General features: G+C 44.8%; 1 protein-coding gene and 1 non-coding gene across 8 annotated transcripts; both read right to left on the bottom strand.

Annotated features, from left to right (window-relative positions):
• Positions 1-9155: 9155 nt before the first annotated feature.
• TMEM107 (transmembrane protein 107) lies at positions 9156-16597 on the bottom strand. 7 transcript variants are annotated; one of them, XR_008375672.1, is made up of 6 exons: positions 16117-16597; positions 15878-15945; positions 15675-15775; positions 14839-14935; positions 14239-14596; positions 13103-13228 (listed from the first exon to the last, which is right to left on the bottom strand). XR_008375672.1 is itself a non-coding variant. In XM_053570602.1 (5 exons), exons 1-5 carry the CDS (start codon positions 16201-16203, stop codon positions 13078-13080), a joined length of 504 nt encoding a protein of 167 aa, XP_053426577.1. In that variant the 5' UTR covers positions 16204-16597; the 3' UTR covers positions 9156-13077. The 7 variants fall into 7 exon arrangements, 6 of the variants coding, with proteins under 6 accessions (XP_053426577.1, XP_053426578.1, XP_053426579.1 ...); XM_053570602.1 differs by lacking the exon at positions 14239-14596 and having other exon boundaries at positions 9156-13228; XM_053570604.1 differs by having other exon boundaries at positions 13087-14596.
• LOC128571407 (U8 small nucleolar RNA) lies at positions 13786-13922 on the bottom strand. Its single transcript, XR_008375825.1, has one exon. It is a non-coding gene; the product is annotated as a U8 small nucleolar RNA (small nucleolar RNA).
• Positions 16598-21050: the final 4453 nt, after the last annotated feature.

The raw sequence follows: 21050 nt of genomic DNA, 5'->3' as shown, positions 1-21050 counted from the left end.
AGGAAAGTCTCAGAACTGGAACATAACTAGAAACAGCAGGATCCAGGTACTCAAAAAATGTCATCGGAATCTGTTTCTCCATTCCTCAGCTCTGCTTGCCTCTGAAGTAGCTCCATTTTTATTTATTTATTTTTTGAGACAGAGTCTCAAGCTGTGGCCCTGGATTGAGTGCTGTGGCATCACAGCTCACAGCAACCTCCCACTCTTGGGCTTAAGCGATTCTCTTGCCTCAGCCTCCCAAGTAGCTGTTGTTGTTTGGGGGGCCCGGGCTGGAATTGAACCCGCCAGCTCCGGTGTATGTGGCTGGTGCCCTAGCCACTTAAGCTGCAGACACAGAGCCTGTAGCTCCATTTCTAGACAGGCAACATAAGCTGCTATAGTCTCACGTTTGTTTAAACTGTTATAGTTTCTGTGTTTTTTTGTTTTTGAGACAGAGTCTTACTCTGTTGTCCTTGGTAGAATGCTGTGGTGTCATAGCTCATGGCAACCTCCAACTACTCTTGGGCTCAAGAGATCTTGCCTCAGTTTCCTGAGTAGCACCCACTACTAAGCTCAGCTAATTTTTCTATTTTTAGTAGAGATGGGGTCTTACTGTTGCTCTGGTTGGTCTTGAATCCCTGAGTTCAGGCAATCCACCCATCAAGGCCTCTCACAGTGCTAGGATTATAGGTGTGAGCCACCATGCTCAGCCCTTTAGTATGTTTATTTTTTAATTTTTTTTTAAGAGATGGGATCTCGCTATGTTGCCCAGGCTGGAGTGCAGTGGCTTATCACAGGTGCAATCCCACTAGTGATCAGCACGGGAGTTTTGACCTGCTCTGTTTCCGACCTGGGCCAGTTCACCCCTCCTTAGACAACCTGGTGGCCCCCGGCTCCCGGGAGGTCACCATACTGATACCGAATTTAGTATGGACACCTGATCGGCATAGCACATTACAGCCCAGAACTCCTGGACTCAAGCGATCCTCCTGTCTCAGCCTCCTCAGTAGCTAGGACTACAGGCACGTGCCACGGCGTCTGGCTTTATTTCTTTATTTATTTATAATTATGTTGCTGGCTCAGCGCCCATAGCTCAGTGGTTAGGGCGCCAGCCACATACTCTGGGGCTGGTGGGTTCAAACCTAGCCCGCGCCTGCTAAACAACAACAACAAATATCCAGGTGTTGTGGTGGGTGCCTGTAGTGCCAACTACTTGGGAGGCTGAGGCAAGAGAATCACTTAAGCCTAAGAGTTGGAGGCTGCTGTGAGCTCTGATGCCACTGCACTCTAACCAGGGTGACAGCGTGAGACTGTCTCAAAAAATAAATTAAATAAATAAATAAAATTGAAAAGGGCATTCGGAGAAAGTCTCTTTCCCACCCTGTATCCCAGCCACTCAGTCTTCTTCCTCACAAGAACCAATACTCTCAGTTGCCTGTGGCCTCTTTCCAGTGATGTTGTGTACATATTACAAGCAATCATGTTTATTGTTTTCTGCTTTTTTTTTGAGACAGAGCCTCAAGCTGTCACCCTGGGTAGAGTGCCCAGGCATCACAGCTCACAGCAACCTCCAACTCCTGGGCTCAAGTGATTCTCCTGCCTCTGCCTCCCAAGTAGCTGGGACTACAGGCACCTGCCACAACGCCCTGCTATTTTTTGGTTGCAGCCATCATTGTTGTTTGGCGGGCCCAGGCTGGATTCGAACCCGCCAGCTCAGGTGTATGTGGCTGGCACCTTAGCCACTTGAGCCACAGGCGCCAAGCCCATTTTCTACTTTTTTATACCAGGGGAAGTAAATGCACTTTTATGCACCTTGCTTTTATCACGTAACATATCTTGAAGATTGTTCCATTATGGAGCACAAAATCCATTTTTTGGCTGCATAGTATTCCATTGTGTGACTTTATCATTTAGGTTGCTTCCAACCTTTTGCCAATATAAGCAAAGTGGCTCAGAGCCTATGGCTTAAGCTGCTAAGGTGCCAGCCACATATGCCAGAGCTGGCTGGTTCAAATCCAGCCTGGGCCCACAAAACAACGATGGCTGCAACAAAAAATAGCCGGGCATTGTGGCAGGCGCCTATAGTCCCAGCTACTTGGGAGGCAGAGGCAGGAGAATTGCTTGAGCCCAGGAGTTGAAGGTTGCTGTGAGCTGTGATGCCAAGCACTCTATTCAGGGCGACAGTTTGAGGCTCTGTCTCAAAAAAGAAAAAAAAAATACAAGCAAAGTTGCAAAGAATAACTTACACATTCCCATTTCACTTACATGTAAATATGTAGGGCTAATTCCTACAGGTGAAAATTCTAGATCAAAGGGTATAGATTAGATGTTTGTGATTTTGTTTTGATTTTGACGGATATTGCCAAATTGCTCTTCATGGAGGTGTTAACCAGTTTTTACTCCCATCTACAAACAGGTAAGGCCTGTTTACCCATACCCTCTTCAACACTATGAAACTTTGTGGTGATTACCAATATGCTAAGTTAAACATGCTGTGCATTCCTCATGTGGTGAATGAAGTTAGGCATCTTTTCACATATTTGAGAATTCTTTTCTTTTTTTTTAAGAGACGGAGTCTCATTTTGTCGCCCCCGGTAGAGTGCTTTGGCATCACAGATCACAGCAACCTCCTCCAGCTCTTGGGCATAGGCAATTCTCTTGCCTCAGCCTCCCGAGTAGCTGGGACTATAGGCACCCACCACGCCCAGCTATTTTTGTTGCAGTTTGGCCAGGGCCAGGTTTGAACTCGCCACCCTCTGTATATGGGGCTAGCGCCCTACTCACTGAGCCACAGGCGCCACCCAAGAGCACCACCCGAGAACTCTTTATATTTCTTTATCTGTGAAATGTCTGTAGAAATATTTTGCACATTTTATTGGGTTGTTGGTAAGATTTATTGGAGACTTTAATGTGTCAAAATTAGCCCTTTCTCTGCAATATGAATTACAAATATTGTCCCTAGATCATTATCCATCCTACAACTTTTGTTTATGATATTTTTACTATGCATAAAGTTTTTCTTCTGTGTTTTGAAAGAAAATCTTGCTCTGTTACCCACGCTGGTACAGTGGCTCAATCATAGCTCACTGCAGCCTGGAGCTCCTACCCACCTTGGCATCCCAAGTAGCTAGAACTATAAGTGAATGCCATCAAGCCTAGCTAATTTTTAAATTTTTGTATTTGTAGAGACAGCAGTCTCCCTGTTACCCAGGCTGTTCTCCAACTCAAGACTTCAAGAGATTCTCCTGCCTTGGCCTCTATAAAATGCTGGGATTACAGACAGAAGTCACTGTGTCCACCCAACATTCTAAATATATGTATACTTAAATGAATGAGCATTTATTTTTATGGCTTCTGCAGGGTATTTTTGTTTTTTAATTTTATTTATTTTGTATGGCTTCTGAGTTTTATTATCATAGTTAGAAATATCTTTCCCACTTCCAAACTTATTTTTAAAAATCCCCCAGGAAGCCAGGTACGGTGGCACACACCTGTAGTCCGAATAGCTACTTGGGAGGCTGGGAATGGAGGATTGCTTGAGCCTAGGAGTACAGTGAGTGTGATTGCACCACTGCACTCCAGGGACAGAGGGAAAGCTCTCCTCTTAAGCAAACAAACAAACAAACAAAAAGCACCAAAAAACTTGAAAAAAAATTTTTTTTGTCACCCTCACCCCTTGGTAGAGTGTGGTGGCATCATAGCTCACAGGAACCTCAAACTCTTGGGCTCAAGTGATCCTCTTGACTTGCTGACAGTATAGGTGCCTACCAAATTGCCCAGCTATTTTTAGAGATGGGGTCTCACTCCTGCTTAGGCTGGTCTCAAACTCCTGAACTCAAGCAATCCACCCACCTCAGCCTCAAAGAATGTTAGGATTATAGGCGTGAACTCTCACACCTGGACTTGAAAAATTGGGGGGTACATTACATCCATGGTATTCAAGTATTCTTCCCCAAAATGCATGTCCTCAGTCTAATCATATGAAAATACTGCATAAATCCAAATTAAGAAACATTCTGGGCTCTGCGCCTGTGGCTCAAGCAGCTAAGTCACCAGCCACATACACCTGAGCTGGCGGGTTCGAATCCAGCCCTGGCCCACCAAACAACAATGATGGCTGCAATCAAAAAATAGCCGGGCACTGTGGCAGGCACCTGTAGTCTCAGCTACTTGGGAGGCGGAGACAGGAGAATCGCTTGAGCCCAGGAGTTGGAGGTTGCTGTGAGCTGTGATGCCACTGCACTCTACCCAGGGCGACGGCTTGAGGCTCTGTTTCAAAAAAAAAAAAGAAGGGGCAGCGCCTGTGGCTCAAAGGAGTAGGGCACCAGCCCCATATACCGGAGGTGGTGGGTTCAAACCTGGCCCTGGCCAAAAACTGCAAAAAAAAAAAAGAAAAAGAAAAGAAACATTCTGCAAAATAATTTACTAGTACTCTTCAAATGTGTCAAGATCACAAAAAGAAAAAAATGCCAGGCATGGTGGCTCACGCCTGTAATTTTAACACTCTGGGAGGCCTCGGTGGGTGGATTGCTTGAATTATGGAGTTGGAGACCAGCCTGAGCAAGAGGGAGACCCATCTGCACTAAAAACAGAAAACCTAGCCAGGCCTTGTGGTAGGTACCTATAGTCCCAGCTACTCAGGAGGCTGAAGCAAAAGCATCACTTGCACCTAAGAGTTTGAAGTTGCTGTGCACTATGATGCCATGGCACTCTAATCAGGCCACAAAGTGAGACCCTTTTCAAAAAAAAAAAAAAAAGTGGCTCGGCACCCATAGCTCAGTGAGTAGGGCACCTGCCAGATACACCAAGGCTGGCAGGTTCAAGCCCGGCCTGGACCTGCTAAAGAACAATGACAATTGCAACCAAAAAATACCCAGGAGTTGTGGCGGGCGCCTGTAGTCCAGGCTACTCAGGAGGCTGAGGCAAGAGAATCGCCTAAGCCCAAGAGTTTGAGGTTGCTGTGAGCTGTGACAACACAGCACTCTATGGAGAGCGACATAATGAGACTCTGTCTCAAAAAAAAAAAAATCTACTATCTTGACCATTTAAAGTGTACAATTCAGTAATGTTAAATATATTCACGTTGTTGTGGAATTTCCAGAACACTTCATCCTGCCAAACTTAAACTATACCCATTAAATAAGTCCCCATTCCCCCTTGTTCCCAGGCTCTGGCAACCACAATTTTATTTTGTGTCTTAAGAGAATATGATGTATATTGGAATCATACAGTATTTGTCTTTTTGTGACTGACTTATTTCACTTAGCATCATGTTCTCAAGGTTCATCCATGTTGTAGCATGTGTCAGAATTTCCTGAATATTAAAACCGGATGATACTATTTCATTGTATGTATATGCCACGTTATTTTTGCCCATTCATCCTCTATTGAACACTTGGGTTGCTTCTATTTTTTGGTTATTGTGAACAATGTTGCTATTAATATGATTGTACAAATATCTGAGTGTCTGCTTTCAATTCTTTTGGGTATATAAACTGAAGTTCCTCAATGATTTTTAAATGATATCCTTATCCATTAAAGTCTATGTATTTAGTCCTATTTCTGGACTTTCTAGTATGTTCCATTGGCCTAGTCAACCATGCAACAGTACTACGCTAATAATTTTATTTTATTTTTGAGACAGAACCTCAAACTGTCACCCTGGGTAGAGTGGGTAGAGTGCTGTGGCATCACAGCTCACAGCAACCTCCAACTCCTGGGCCTAAGAGATTTTCTTGCCTCATCCTCCCAAGTAGTTGGGCCTACGGGCACCCGTCACAATGCCTAGCTATTTTTTTTTTTTGGTTATACTTGTCATTACTGTTTGGCAGGCCTGGGCTGGATTCTAACTCACCAGCTCCGATGAATGTGGCTAGCGCCTTAGCCACAGGTGCCAAGTCAATAATTTTATTTTATAGTACACTTCAGTTTCTCAGAACCCAGGCTTTTCTTTCCCAAAAATTCTAGCAATTTTTGGGTGTAGCCTGGGTGTAAGGCTGGGCACGGTGGCTCATGCCTGTAATCTTAGCACTCTAGGAGGCAGAGGCGGGTGGACTGCCTGAGCTCTGGAGTTTGAAACCAACCTGAGCAAGCACAAAATCCCATCTCTAAAAACAGCTGGGCGTTGTGGTGGGTGCCTGTAGTCCCAGCTACTCAGGAGGCTGAGGCAAGAGAATCACTTCAGCCCAAGAGTTTGAGGTTGTTGTGAGCTATGATGCCACCACACTCTTGGAGGGCACAAAGTGAGACAATGTCTAAAAAAAAAAAAAAAAAACAAAGTCATTGAGTGTCAAGGTTTATTCTGAACCAATCACCATGTCTGAGAAAATGGAATGCTTTTTTGGCCAGGCTTGGACCCCATGGCCAATCCCAAAGCCCAGACAGGGTTTAGAGGGATCAGAGGTACTGAGTGACTGTCAGCCTTTTCTTAACCACATGGACTAAGGCTGAGAGTCTAGTAAAAGAAAATGGAGTTCTATTACCAGAAAAAAGATTGGATGTTGACTAGGCAAAAACAACACATACCTACCATAATAGGGGGCTCCCAAGATCCAAGTCAACCTAGGAAAAACCACTGGGCACTTAACATAGCCTGGCGCTATCCTACTCCTTTCCCCTCAGAGATACCTGGCTTGTCTCAGTTAATCCTCTCAACAATCTCATGAGATACTGTTGTGAATTGACCTCAACCAATTTGGTCTCTTTGGTCAGTATAAGTAGCACAGCCCATCCCATGCTCACTTCCTAGTAAAGTTTGAGGTGTGGGACAATTCTGCTGCACATACAGGTTATTTATTACAGAAAATTAGCAAGCAGGTTCAAAACAGTTATATAGTCTGCTCTTTAAACTTGTTCTTAGTCTGTTCTTAAAGTCCCCCACCCCAACCTTGCAGGAAAGGTTCACCTGAGGCAGATACAGCAATACCCCAAACACAGACTTGTCACCATCACAGATGGTGTCAGACAATCAGAGGACTCTTCAGGAATCAAGCTTCAGGGATACGCCCCGGGATCACTCAGGGCAGGCCTTGTACGTGAAATAGTGAGGACAGTCTCACGTGTAGAAATGTCGCAAATTTCACCAATAGAGAGCCCTTTGCCAAAATCCATTATGCTAATTAACAAGCCACTAATTTTACAATTAGATGAAAAAAAAATTTTTTTTTTTGGAGACAGTCTCACTCTATTGCTCAGGCTAACTCCTGGGCTCAAACAATCCTCCTGCTTCAGCTTCCTAAGTAGCTGGGATGAGAGGTGCCCACCATAACATCCAGCTAATTTTTCTATTTTTAGTAGAGATGGGATCTTGCTCATGATAGGGTGGCTTATGTAATCCTAGCACTCTGGGAGGCCAAGGCTGGGAGGATTGCCTGAGGTCAGGAGTTTTAGATGAAAATTTCTTTCTCATGCTAATTGGCAAAGCCTCTGAGGTTGTCCAAGACAAGATAGCTGACAGAGCTTGTACTACCCTGTTTCCCTGAAAATAAGACATCCTCCGAAAATAAGACCTACTTACAGGAAAGATAAGACATCCCCTGAAAATAAGACCAGCACATCTTTGGGAGCACACCTTAAAATAAGACGCTGTCTTATTTTCAGGGAAACAGGGTAGCTAGTCTGGCAGTGTGGATGAAGGGACCAAGACAGAGAGGGGATAAGTGATCTGTTGCCTATCACACAGCCAAGAAAGGAAAACTACAACTGGAGCCCAATAGGCAGTCAAGCTCCAGAGCTCCCTCCTTTGCCCTGGCTAACGCACACAAAAGAGAGCTGAAATTGGAAACCAGAAGCATCTAGTTGGTGCTTGAAGGTAATGATGGTAGCCACTGTTATCCTAAATAACCATCACTCACAGGGTGTTGCTGGACAGGCCCTGGCAGGGCCAGACAAGCCTGTGTGCCACCACCTGGAATTTTTTATTCACTTGCAAGGCCTTCTGTCATAAATAAAGCTAAGAGATCAGATGCTCCAAAGACCATGGTGCCTGTTAAGGCACTTCATTAAGGTCAAGTGTACTTCGTGCACTTAGTAAAGTACTGACTATAAATTTAGGCTAGAGCAGGAATGCTTTAAGATATAACCACTTTAATATAGAATGATATTTTGTACCCTTGTAACCTAGGAAGGGGAATCTGTTTAATGCATACTATGATGATTAATAACATACTCACTTTTACTGTGATAGTATAAAAGTAACAAAGGAGGCTCGGCCCCTGTGGCTAAAGCAGCTAAGATGCTAGCCACATATACCTGAGGTGGCCAGTTTGAATTCAGCCCGGGCCCGCCAAACAACAATGATGGCTGCAACCAAAAAAATAGCCAGGTGTTGTGGTGGGCGCCTATGGTCCCAGCTACTTGGGAGGCAGAGGCAGGAGAATCGCTTGAGCCTGGGAGTTGGAGTTTGCTGTGAGCTGTGATGCCACAGCACTCTACCCAGGGCAACAGCTTGAGGCTCTGTCTCAAAAAAAAAAAAAAAAAAAGTAACAAAGGAAAATACAAGAGCAGAACAGCTATTTGAGGAGATATCCTCACAGCTCTTGAGAATTGCTGGCTTTTTTGTAAATAAAGTGAAGTTGTTGTTCTCTCATTCACTTCTCCCTTGACTGGCTTGGGTGACAGGCAGATGGACTCTAGTCTGGCAATAGCAAGAGGTGGATGGAAGAATAGTAATTACCAATAGTACAACCAACTCTCCAAAAAAAGGTATGTATTCATGTATATACATAAGTTATAACTTTTACTGATATAAAGTACATGTAGCACAGAATTTACAAATAATAAAATATACAATGTTTTTTATTATAAATTCTACTTTTATGACTAGGATTTCATAAATGAAGGTGTATCCTAATACAAGTGTAGTTCCAATATGAACATTGACTGATATATGTACTATGTATTCTTTTTTTTTTTTTTTTTTTGTAGAGACAGAGTCTCACTTTACCACCCTCGGTAGAGTGCCGTGGCGTCACACTGCTCACAGCAACCTCCAGCTCTTGGGCTTATGTGATTCTCTTGCCTCAGCCTCCCAAGTAGCTGGGACTACAGGCACCCGCCACAACGCCCGGCTATTTTTTCTTGTTGTTTGGCTGGGGCTGGGTTTGAACCCACCACCCTCGGCATATGGGGCCAGCGCCCTACTCACTGAGCCACAGGCGCCGCCCCTATGTATTCTTTTTTGTATTTATTTATTTTGTTTTGAGACAGAGTCTCAAGCTGTTGCCCTGGGTACCGTGCTGTGGCGTCACAGCTCACAGTAACCTCAAACTCTTGGGCTTAAGCGATTCTCTTGCCTCAGCCTCCCAAGTAGCTGGGACCACAGGCACCTGCCACAACGCCCCGCTATTTTGTTGTTGTAGTTGTCATTGTTGTTTGCCAGCTCCAGTGTATGTGGCGGGCACCCTAGCTGCTGAGCTACAGGTGCCAAGCCTATAAAAATATTCTAATAGCAAGGTAGTCTCGTTATCTTCCCCAGGCTAGAGTGTAGTGCTTATTCACAGATATGATCATAGTAGCTGCAGCCTTGAACTCCCAGACTCTTGGGAGCCCTGGGAGCGATCCTCCTCACCCCAACCCACCCCATCTTACATTTCTCCTCATCCCCCAACATCCCAAGTAGCTGGGACTACAGGCATGAGCCACTAGGCAGCAGTCCTTGGTTGATATTTATGTTGACATTTATGAGTAAGACAAAAATGAAACAATGAAAATATATATTGAGCTTCACTGGTTTTTCAATGACCTGAGGTACTTCTCTGACAAATCTGATAATAGTTTTCAAATTTGGGGAGAATATTTTCTCAATTTTTTTGTGATCTTCACAATGTAACAATTATAGCTCTTAAATTTAATCTGCATTAACATTTTTGCCATCATTTTCTTAAGTCTAGACAATCAACAGTCTGATTTATGTCACTTATCTACTTCTGTATTGTAAAAACTCCCAACAATGCCTATTACAAATCACGAACTTGTCACTAAACAACTTGGAAAGAGATAATAACACAGTTATCCTTCAGTATCCTCAGGGAACCCTTTGGATACCCAAATCCATTGATGCTCAAGCTCCTAACATAAGGCTGGGAATGGTGGCTCACGCCTGTAATCCTAGCACTGTGGGAAGCCAACAAGGGTAAACTGAGTGAGCTCAGAAATTTAAAACCAACCTGAGCAAGAGTGAGACCCCATCTCTAAAAAATAACTGTGAGTGCCTACAGTTCCAGCTACTCAGGAGGCTAAGGCAAGAGGATTGCTTGAGCCCAAGAGTCTAAGGTTGCTGTGAACTATGACGCCACACCACGGCACTCTACCATGGGTGACAAAGTGAGACTCTGTCTCAAAAAATAAAAATAAAAATACTGATATAAATGGCAGGGTATTTGCATATAGCCAATGCAATTTTCCCATACTTTAAATCATCTCTAGATTACTTATAATACCTAATACAATTTGAATACTATGTAAACGGTTATTATACTGTACTGTCTTAAAGTTTGTATTATTTGGGGCTGCGCCTGTGGCTCAAAGGAGTAGGGGGCTGGCCCCATATGCCGGAGGCGGCAGGTTCAAACCCAGCCCTGGCCAAAACAACTGCAAAAAAAAAAAAGAGTTTGTATTATTTGTCTCGGTACCTGTAGCTCAGCAGCTAGGGCACCAGTGGAACTGGCAGGTTTGAACGGGGCCTGCCAAACAACTACAAGTACAACCAAAAAATAGCTAGGCGTTGTGGCGGGCGCCTGTAGTCCCAGCTACTTGGGAGGCTGAGGAAAGAGAATCACTTAAGCCCAACAGTTGAAGGTTACTGTGAGCTGTGACCCCACAGCACTGTACCATGAGGCAACATAGCGAGACTCTGCCTCAAAAAAAAAAAGGTTTATATTATTTTTTGTATTGTTATTTATTTTGTTTGATTATATACATAACTTACTTGATTGTAAGTTTACATAATTTAATTTTAATAATAGCTATGTTTAACAACTGGCTCACAAAAGTTCCTGAAAAACCTTTCCTGAGTGGGTAGAAACACTGCACAGGGTCCACATGAAAGGCTGACTGTAATGTGATGTGGTCTTCCTGATCAAGCCACTAGTCATGGCCAGTATGGCCCATCCTTTTCACCTCCTCCACACTCTGCAATCCTACTTTTCTACTCCAGCCACACTCTAGGACCCGACTCAAACTGCTTTTGTAGAAGCAACACTCCTCCTTCCACTTCAGGTAAATTAATCCCTACTACAGAGTATCCATCCATATGTCTCCTTTGTAGCACTTACCACAATTTGCTATCAAATTACCCTGGGAGTACTGGAAATTGTTTCTTTTAAGAATTTGTGATGGGTTCAGCACTTGTGGCTCAAGCGGCTAAGGTGCCAGCCACATACATCTGAGCTGGCGGGTTCAAATTCAACCTGGGCCCACCAAACAACAATGATGGCTGCAACCAAAAAATAGCTGGGCATTGTGCTCGGCGCCCGTAGTCCCAGCTACCTGGGAGATGGAAGCAGGAGAATCGCTTGAGCCCAGGAGCTAGAGGTTGCTGTGAGCTGTGATGCCACGACACTCTATCCAGGGTGACAGCTTGAGGCTCTGTCTCAAAAAAAAAGAATCTGAAAAATAGCTAGGCGTTGTGACAGGCGCCTATAGTCCCAGCTACTTGGGAGGCTGACGCAAGAGAATCGCTTAAACCCAGGACTTGGAGGTTGCTGTGAGCTGTGATGCCACAGCACTCTACTGAGGGTGACAAAGTGAGACTCTATCTCTTTAAAAAAAAAAAAAATCTGTGATGGCCAAACCTGATATGGGTCATATTCACATCTCTTCTTTCCGTACCTATTATAGTGTGTTTGCATATAGTAAATGTTTATAAATAAGTATTCACTGACTGAATGCTAAGGATGAAGGCCTGCCATGAAAGGCAACAGAGGAAAACATTATGTATGTGAGGCATCAGCTGAAAGGGATCATTAGAAAGCATCTCATTAGTAGCCTGGCATTGTGGTGGGCACCTATAGTCCCAGCTACTTGGGAGGCTGAGGCAAGAGAATCTCTTAAGCCCAAGAGTTGGAAGTTGCTGTGACCTGTGACTCCATGGCACTCTACCCAGGACGACATAGTGAGACTCTGTCTCAAAAAAAAAAAGCATCTCATTGGATGCTTTTTGCTTATTTGGAATGGCCTGGGCTCCACCATCCAGGGCTGTAAACTGTACAGAGACTCTTCCCAATATACAACAAACCTGAAAATATTCATCCTGTAATACGATAGAACTTTACATTCTTTTTTTTTTTTTTTGTAGAGACAGAGTCTCACTTTATGGCCCTCGGTAGAGTGCCGTGGCCTCACACAGCTCACAGCAACCTCCAACTCCTGGGCTTAAGCGATTCTCTTGCCTCAGCCTCCCGAGTAGCTGGGACTACAGGCGCCCGCCACAACGCCTGGCTATTTTTTGGTTGCAGTTTGGCTGGGGCTGGGTTTGAACCCGCCACCCTCGGTATATGGGGCCGACACCTTACCAACTTTTGAACCCGCCACCCTCGGTATATGGGGCCGATGCCTTACCGACTGAGCCACAGGCGCCGCCCGAACTTTACATTCTTATAATTTGTATGTTTGTGTAATATGAGCAGGTGGCCCTTCTTGTCACTGTGATATGGTTTAACAATAGAACATTTACAACACCACCTATGATTGACACAAATGATCATTTTATAGAAAATCCAAGATACAAAGATGATTCTTTGCTTGTTCAAAAATTTTTTTTTTTTTTGTGGTTTTTGGCCAGGGCTAGGTTTGAACCCGCCACCTCCGGCATATGGGACCGGCACCCTAGTCCTTGAGCCACAGGTGCTGCCCTGCTTGTTCAAATTTTTAAATAACAAATATAATACAGCAAATAACTAAATTATGGTATCTAGAAATATAGATACGTGATTTATGATGGGGTTACATTCCAATAAACCCATAAGAAGTTGAAAATACTTTAACTACAGCAGCACAGTGGCTCACGCCTGTAATCCCAGCACTTGGGGGTGGGGGTTGGGTAAAGGGGAGAGGAGAAGAATGCTGGAGGATGGGAACCCAAGGTCAGCCTGAGCAACACTAAGAGACCACTCTACAAATCCCAGAAAAATTAGCCAGGTATAGTGGGGAGGTTGAGGTGGGAAGACTACTTGAATCCAGTGGTTCCACGCCGTGATGAGCTGTGAGGGATCCACTGCCCTCCGGTTTGGGTGACAGAACAAGACCCTGTCTTAAAAAAAATAGAAAAAGGGAAAAGCATTTTTAGCCTGGCCTACCTTAAACGTCCTCAGAACACTTACATTAGCCTATTAGCCTACACTGGGCAAAATCATCTATCACATAAACCCATTTTATAATAAAGTGCTTAATATCTCAAATAATTTAGTGAAGGGATAAACACAACAGTTGTAATAGTAGTTGAAATATCGAACAAATATTGCTTGTGCATCCTAGTTAAAGATGGTTCGTCACTGCAGAGGAGAACCATCTGTCTGTACACTGTTTCCCAGTGGAAAAATATAATGGAAAGAATTCCTACCAAGTAAGGAAAAGGCGTAGAATCAGGATAGCCTAACCTGGTCAATGAAACTCCTATACCTGAAAAACCTAATTTAACACCAACAATAAATACAAAGTCAAGAACAAAATAACATCCACAAAGCAGAAAAACAATAAAATACAAACACCCAGAGAAAGAACAACGCCAATCTTGCCACACAGTACAGATCTCAAAAAAATACTTTATATGTAAGTCAGTGAACTACAAAAGAGTGATCGTCAGGAAGAATCAGATAAGAGCAACCAGGGTGTTGCAAGTCCTGGTTACGCAGAAACGTATAATCACGTATCATGCAAGCTCTAATCATCATTTTCAAATCTGTTCTCCATTAGGAGAAACAGGTAAGGATTATCCCACCTGACGATAATAATAACATCCAAGACACTCCTACTCAGTGAAAAAGATTCCACTATAAATTACGGTGAGCGAACAACGCGTTAGGCTGAGGAACCCCAACAACTTAGGAGCTTTCTAATTCTATTGATGTACATTTTGGAAAATCTTCAAAATAATCTTTTTCTTCATTCGGCTGCTAAAAAGGGATAAACAATTCCTCCCAGAATGCTCCGCTCTCTTAGCAGCTGAAAACTCTACCGAGAGCTGCCACTATTTACATGTCTCCGCCCACTCCCTGCCACTAGACACCGCATCTACCGTAATAATCAAAATAGAAGCGATACCTCCTATCTTAACGGTCTGCAAGACTGGAAAACTCCTTTTTTTCTCCAGTAGTTTGGCCAAACTAATTGACCCGTGAAAATTGCATAGGTCTTGATCTTACTATAAATATATTTTATTACAAAATACTAAATAAAACGCTGATAATCCCAGGCTTGGTAGACAATTTTTCCATCGCTAACGTCCTCCACCTCCTAGCAGTTTGAGGGACTGGGACCGAAGTCTTCTTCCGGGAATGGTAAGCAGCCTTTGCCCCTCTAGCCTTTAGCTTTCCGTTCTCCATGAGGTGATCAGAAAGGTTTCTTTTTCAGTCCAAAAACAGCGACGAATAATGCCATTTCAGTGACAGTTGGGAGGGCGCTGAGGAAGGCAGATAGTGGGTTCAGGGCCCCTTCCAATGTAAACAACCAGTTCTCCAAACCAGAATCCCCACCCCAAAGTGTAGGGGAAATGGAATTGGGGGTGGGGGGGAGGTGGCGGTTATGAAACTTCAAAAGACTACAGGGTAAGTAGATCTTATACAGGAAAGGGCTGGGTGGGGGAATCTTCAGAGGTAGGGGGAACCTTCCACCCTCATCCCCAATTATTGGGTGCTACCACACCTGCAGAAAGCAAAAATGTACCAGTACGTGCTGCACTCCCAACGCTCGAATATGAAAAAAGATAGGGCCACAGATGCACTACAGTGAGCCCCAATGGCTTGGGAGGGCACCAGAGTCAAGGAAAGCTCTTTGGATGGACAGGTAGTGATAAGCCAGAAAAGGACAGTGGTGAGATGGGGCTGGCATCAGCCATCATGTTCATCTCTTGATTCCTGGACATGCTGTAAAGGCTAGAGGCAGCAGCCCTGCCTTCTTAGTTTTAGGACAGCCAGTTGAGAAGAAGCCAGAGCTGAGCCTGCCCAGATAGGACCTCTAGCTAAGCCCATCCCATTTGTAAAGGTGAACTTGGACCTTTCAGGTGGGGTAGGAGTAGGCTACCAGGCCACACAGGAATGCTGACAGTGAGTTGATACTCTCTGCTGGAATTAGCCTCTAGTGCCTTGGTGCTCCTAGTCCACAACTCAAGAGTCAAGAGTCTTCCCTGATCCGAGTGTCTCATTTTCTTTGTCTTGTCTGAGTTCCTATAGTGTTTTGTATCTTTACACACTCCTATAGCATAGTGCTTATCACACTGAATTACAAATGTATGTCTGTGTGTCTGCCTCCTTAAGGTAGAAAACTGTGTTTTACTCTCATTTTGGGATCTCCAGTGCCTGGTGCCTGGCAGGGTTTAATAGTGTATTAAATCTCTCACAATGCCTAAGATCTTTCAACTGGAGAGACTCTTTGCTGGGTAGGGCAAATGACTATTGTGCCTGGAAGGCCTATTTACCTGGTGTAGGGAGTCGTGATGGAAATGAAGTCGTGTGGGAAAAGTGGCCAAACAGAAAGGATACAGATGAGGCTCTGGGTGCTGTTGAACATGGAGACTCCTGAGAGGAAACCGGCCAGCTCCACTGCAAAGAGGCCCAGGGTGATAGAGAGCGCTACCACCAGCCTGCAGAGAGGAAGGGGACTGGGTAAGGCCTTTTGGACTTTTTCTCAGACCCCTCCACTCCCACCACCTCTTCGTTCTGACCACCCTGTCCCAAGAGCTCACTGAATATCCTGCTTCTCATACTCCTCGGAGGTGAACCTGAGTGGCAGGCAGGCCAAGATGTTGCTTTCCTGGGATCAGGGCAAAGAAGAGAAGTGAAAAAAAGGCGGGCTGCAGAGCAGGCCTAGGAGCGTGGGAATGGAGGACTCAAGTGGGTAAGAACCTCGAGGAAGGAGCACGACTGGGCTGGAACCACTCCGAGTTGGGAATGGGGGCGGAAAGAGGGCAGCCGCGGGTCTTACCCGGGACCAGAATAAGGTGATGACGACCACTAGATGCGCCAGGAGCGTCAGGAACCGAGAGGGCACTAGCCCGGAGATCCGGCCCATGGCCCTCGGGGACAAAGGCACCGCCCAGAGGGGAGGCCGTTATCTCTCTCTGAGGTTGGAACCTCACAGACCACCACTCCAGAAGCCTCCCGGGCAAGCAGACAAAATCTCGACCAACACCTCCTTCCCGCTTGCTCAGGCACCGCCCAGTTGCCTTGGGAACTACATGCGCCGCGTGGCGCCCGGATCCCAAAAATCTCGCGAGAGCAGTAAATTCTCGCGCCGCCGCAGACCTCCAGGAGAGCATCGGTGGGAGTATCTCCTGCTGTCGTGGACTCTGGGCTGACCCGACAGCTAACTTTCCGCGCGCACCCGAGTGGTCTGCACCTGAGAGCATGCAGTGTGCCGCCATCCGGCATTGTCCTGTGTGCCCACACAGGGCCAGAAAGCGGAAACCCACCTAGACCGGGGAGACCCCCTTCTGCTCCGGTGCCCACACGGGCAGCTGCGCTGCATCCACTCCACGCTACTGCCCAGGGTGAACCTCCGCGTAGGAGTTGATCATGCGAGGGCGCAGTCACCGCCACGCCCAAGAGACGGACTCTTGCCCCCACCACTTCCTTCGCATCCTTTTAAGCTTCCCACTGCTTTGGGTCAGAGAAACAAGGGAACAGAATGTTGAAAAGTGGGGGTCCCAGATTATCCGGCATTCACATATTTTTACGAACTCCTTGATTATCTGAGAGCCCCAGGCCTGAACCTCCCTTGAGGAAGACTGATTTCCACTCCCCCAGAAACTTTGCTCAGTTTGGTGAGGATTTGCAGAGTGCACAAAACGGCCAGCGTCCTTGAATTAGGACGTGTATGATAGGATGTGGATGAAAGGCTTGTTTCGGGAGCAGAGTGGAACGCTGGGGCTGGAAAGATGGGGAGTGGAGGAAGGGACTAGAACGGTCCTTTGCATCTTTGGGAGGCTTAGAGTTGGCTGGGACACTGACTCAACTTTCAATTTCATCATTTCTTTGAGGTTCTGGGCCTCCGACATTACCCAGCTACACAATCCAAGTATCTCTTACATAAGTGACATCACTGATCTTTGAGCCTCAATGTGGATCCTTAAAAAGACCTCCTGGCTTGTTTCCCACAAAAACAATCTCTCTCTTCCCCACTACTACAAGTCCAAGAGGCATTCCTCATTCAGCAAATATTTATGTATTTATTGGTCATCTAGTAAGTGCCAGACACTGCTGGGCACTAGGAGTACATTGATGAACAAGACAAAAGTCCCTCCCTTTGAGTTTATATTGTAGTCAGGGAAATCAACAAACATGTCAACAAATAACAAATCTGAAGGCAATAGGTACTATAAATAATTATAAAGGGCGAAACTAGAGTAATATGATATAGGAAAGGCTCTTTGAAAGTGGATCATTTGTTCTTAAACTTGGTTTTAGAAAATTTGGCTAAAAATGAGAGGGAACGCATTTTTCTCTTCCAGGCCCTAAAAATAATAAACGATTTTTTTTTAGTAAACCAATGAGTGAAAAAAATTCAGAGCTCAAAGTAGACACTAGACTAGGGCTTTTCCAAATGAATGGAGACAAAGAGAGGTGACAGATTTGGCATGAGAAATTTAAGGTGGGATCCTAGACAGGAAAAAGACTTTTTCCTTTTATTACAAAGGAAGACAGTGGAACACTTGGCAATCAGGGGTTCTTAAACTATGGCCCGTGGGCCACATGCGGCAGTGTGATTATATTTGTTCCCGTTTGGTTTTTTTACTTCAAAATAAGATACGTGCAATGTGCATAGGAATTTGTTCATAGTTTATTTTTTATTTTTTTAAATTTTATTATTAAATCACAGCTGTGTACATTAATGCGATATAGTTTTTTTTTTAAAACTATAGTCCGGCCCTCCAACAGTCTGAGGAGGGCCCCCTGTTTAAAAAGTTTGAGGACCCCAGGGCGGCGCCTGTGGCTCAGCGGGTAGGGCGCCGGTCCCACATGCCGGAGGTGGCGGGTTCAAACCCAGCCCCGGCCAAAAAAAAAAAAAAAAAGTTTGAGGACCCCTATCAGGGGCCAGGAAAGATGGCTAACTGACTGTAATTCTAGCACTCTGGGACACCAAGGTGGTTGGAGTGCCTGAGCTCAGGTGAACTCAGATGTCCAGACCAGCCTGAGCAAGAGAGAGACCTCCCTCTCTTAAAAAAAAAAAAAAAGAAAGAAAGAAAGAAAATAGGGTGGCTCCTGTGGCTCAACAGAGTAGGGCGCCAGCCCCATATGCTGGAGGTGGGGGGTTCAAACCCAGCTCAGCCAAAAACTGCAAATAAATAACCAGGCATTGTGGCAGGTGCCTGTACTTGGGAGGCTGAGGCAACGTGATCACTTGAGCCCAAGAATTTGAGGTTGCTGTGAGCTATGATGCTGGTACAGTCTACTAAGGGCGACAAAGTAAGACTCTCTCAAACAAACAACAACAACAACAAAAAACACATTGTATCAAGGTTAATTTACTGATTTTTGATAATTATGTAAGAGAATGCGTAAGAGATTCTTGTATAAGAGAATATCTTAGTAATAGCCGCGCGTTGTGGCGGGCGCCTGTAGTCCCAGCTACTCGGGAGGCTGAGGCAAGAGAATCGCTTAAGCCCAGGAGTTGGAGGTTGCTGTGAGCTGTGTGAGGCCACGGCACTCTGCCAAGGGCCATAAAGTGAGACTCTGTCTACAAAAAAAAAAAAAAAAAAGAGTATCTTAGTTATAAAATACACACTGAAGTACTTAGGAGTAAAGGGGCATTGTGTATGCAACTTACTGTTAAATAGTTTTAAATAGTTTTTTAAAAATGTATTTGTTTATGTATAGAAAAATGATGAGGCAAGCATGAGGTGAAGGCACAGTGGAATTCTTTGCATTATTTTTGAATCCTTTCTTTCTTTAGAGACAGAGCCTCTAGCTGTCGCCCTCGGTAGAGTGCGTGGCATCACAGCTCACAGCAACCTCCAACTCTTGAGTTCAAGCGATTCTCTTGCCTCTGCCTCCCAAGTAGCTGGGACTACAGGCGCCCGCCACTCTGTTTCTACAAAAAAAAAAATAATAATAAATAAATAAATAATTAAAAAAAAATCACTGAGGGTGGCGCCTGTGGCTCAAAGGAGTAGGGTTCTGCCCCATATGCTGGAAAGGGCGGGTTCAAACCCAGCCCCAGCTAAATACTGCAAAAAAAAAAAAAAAAAAAACCCAAGAACTACATATTGAAACTATATAATAACATTTTCCTATAAAACTATCTCTTTTGGAGATGGAATCTTACATTGTCACACTGGCTACAGAGCAATGGTATCATCATAGCCCTGGAGTGAGTGGCTACCTGGGGAAGGACACCTAGTGACCAGTAGAACCTTGTGTGGCCATTGGCTGGCTCTAAAAAACAGTTTTGTGAGCAGGCTAGAAATAGTTTCTCCTCCATAGAGCTGGCTTCTGTGAACCAAGGTCGAAGAAAATGACAAGACACTCAGCTCACTGTTTATTCATAACATGAAATGTGACTACCCAGTTTTTGTAAGCAGAGTGTCCCAGACTTCCAACTATCAGAGACCCAAATCTGAGTCATCTTTGACCCTTGATTTTCCCCATCCACCCACAGCCCCATGTCTAGACCTTGTTTATTTTCTACATAACTCCTGATACCCTCTACTTTGTCCTACCTTCTTCGCTTTACCCTGGTCCAAGCCCTTTCCTATCCCTCTGGAAAACTTTATGGCTTCCCCATTAGCCTTTCTGCTTAAGAACTGCTTAAAATCCATCCTCCAGGCTGCACCAGAGTCAAATTCTAAAATCTGACCACGTCCCTCCTCATGGCCTGACATGATTTGGCCCTTGGCCACCTGTTCAATCTTTCTGTGATCTTTTCTCCCTTTTCCATCACTAAACTTCAGAAATTTGGGCTTCCGTACTACTCAACAAATAACACTGGGTTCATTCCCATCACCTTTACAGTTGTTCTTTCTTTTACTTGGAATGCCCTCTCCCCAGATTTTCACATGGCTGACTACCTTTATTCTATTTGGGACCTTGGAAAATCTTGCAAAAACGGGTTCTGGACATTCCTCACTTTTGTCCTATGACGCAACTTCTTTCATCTGTGAACAGTCAGACTTGATGCACTGTCACTAGGGGAGCTAAGCTCTGAAGGTCTGGGTTTTCTATTGCCAGGAAAAAATGCATGTAAGTTATAGGCAGAGGGAGAAAAACATGAGTCTTCTCATCTTGTCTAGGTCTCAAGAATGTTTGTATGCTTGTAAAGTTCTGTGTTGGGCAACACCGGAAACTCACCTCTCATTGTAAATTAGCTGTCATTACTAACACTCATTTTAGGAGTCAAATGACAATGAAGGCTACTTCCTTTTTTTTCTTTTTATTTTGAGACACAGCCTCACTTTGTCATCCCTGGTAGAATGCCATAGTGTAACAGCTCACAGCAACCTCAAACTCTTAGGCTCAAGTGATTCTCTTGCCTCAGCCTCTCAAGTAGCTGAGACTACTCTTTTTTTTTTTTTTAGAGACAGGGGTCTTGCTCTAGTTCAGGCTGGTCTCAAACTCATGAATTCAGGCAATCCACCCACATGGGTCTCCCAGAGTGTTAGCATTAAAGGTGTGAGCCACCACACCTGGCCTAATGAATGCTATTTCAAAGGAGAAAAGCAGTGGTGTCCACTGTACTTCACGGTTTTGCTTGTCTCTCCTGAGATGGGGGGGTGATTTGAGGATATTTTCAGAACTTTGAAAGGATCCAACAGTTAAGAAGAGAAACTTTGGCCACGCTCAATGGCTCATGCCTGTAATCTTAGCACTCTGGGAAGCCAGGCAGGAGGATCATTTGAGCTCAGGAGTTCAATACCAGCCTAA

Source organism: Nycticebus coucang, chromosome 18 (genome assembly GCF_027406575.1).
Source record: "Nycticebus coucang isolate mNycCou1 chromosome 18, mNycCou1.pri, whole genome shotgun sequence".
Classification (NCBI taxonomy): Eukaryota; Metazoa; Chordata; class Mammalia; order Primates; family Lorisidae; genus Nycticebus; species Nycticebus coucang.
The sequence above is the reverse complement of the archived record's forward strand: the minus strand, read 5'-3'. Positions and strand labels throughout refer to the sequence as shown.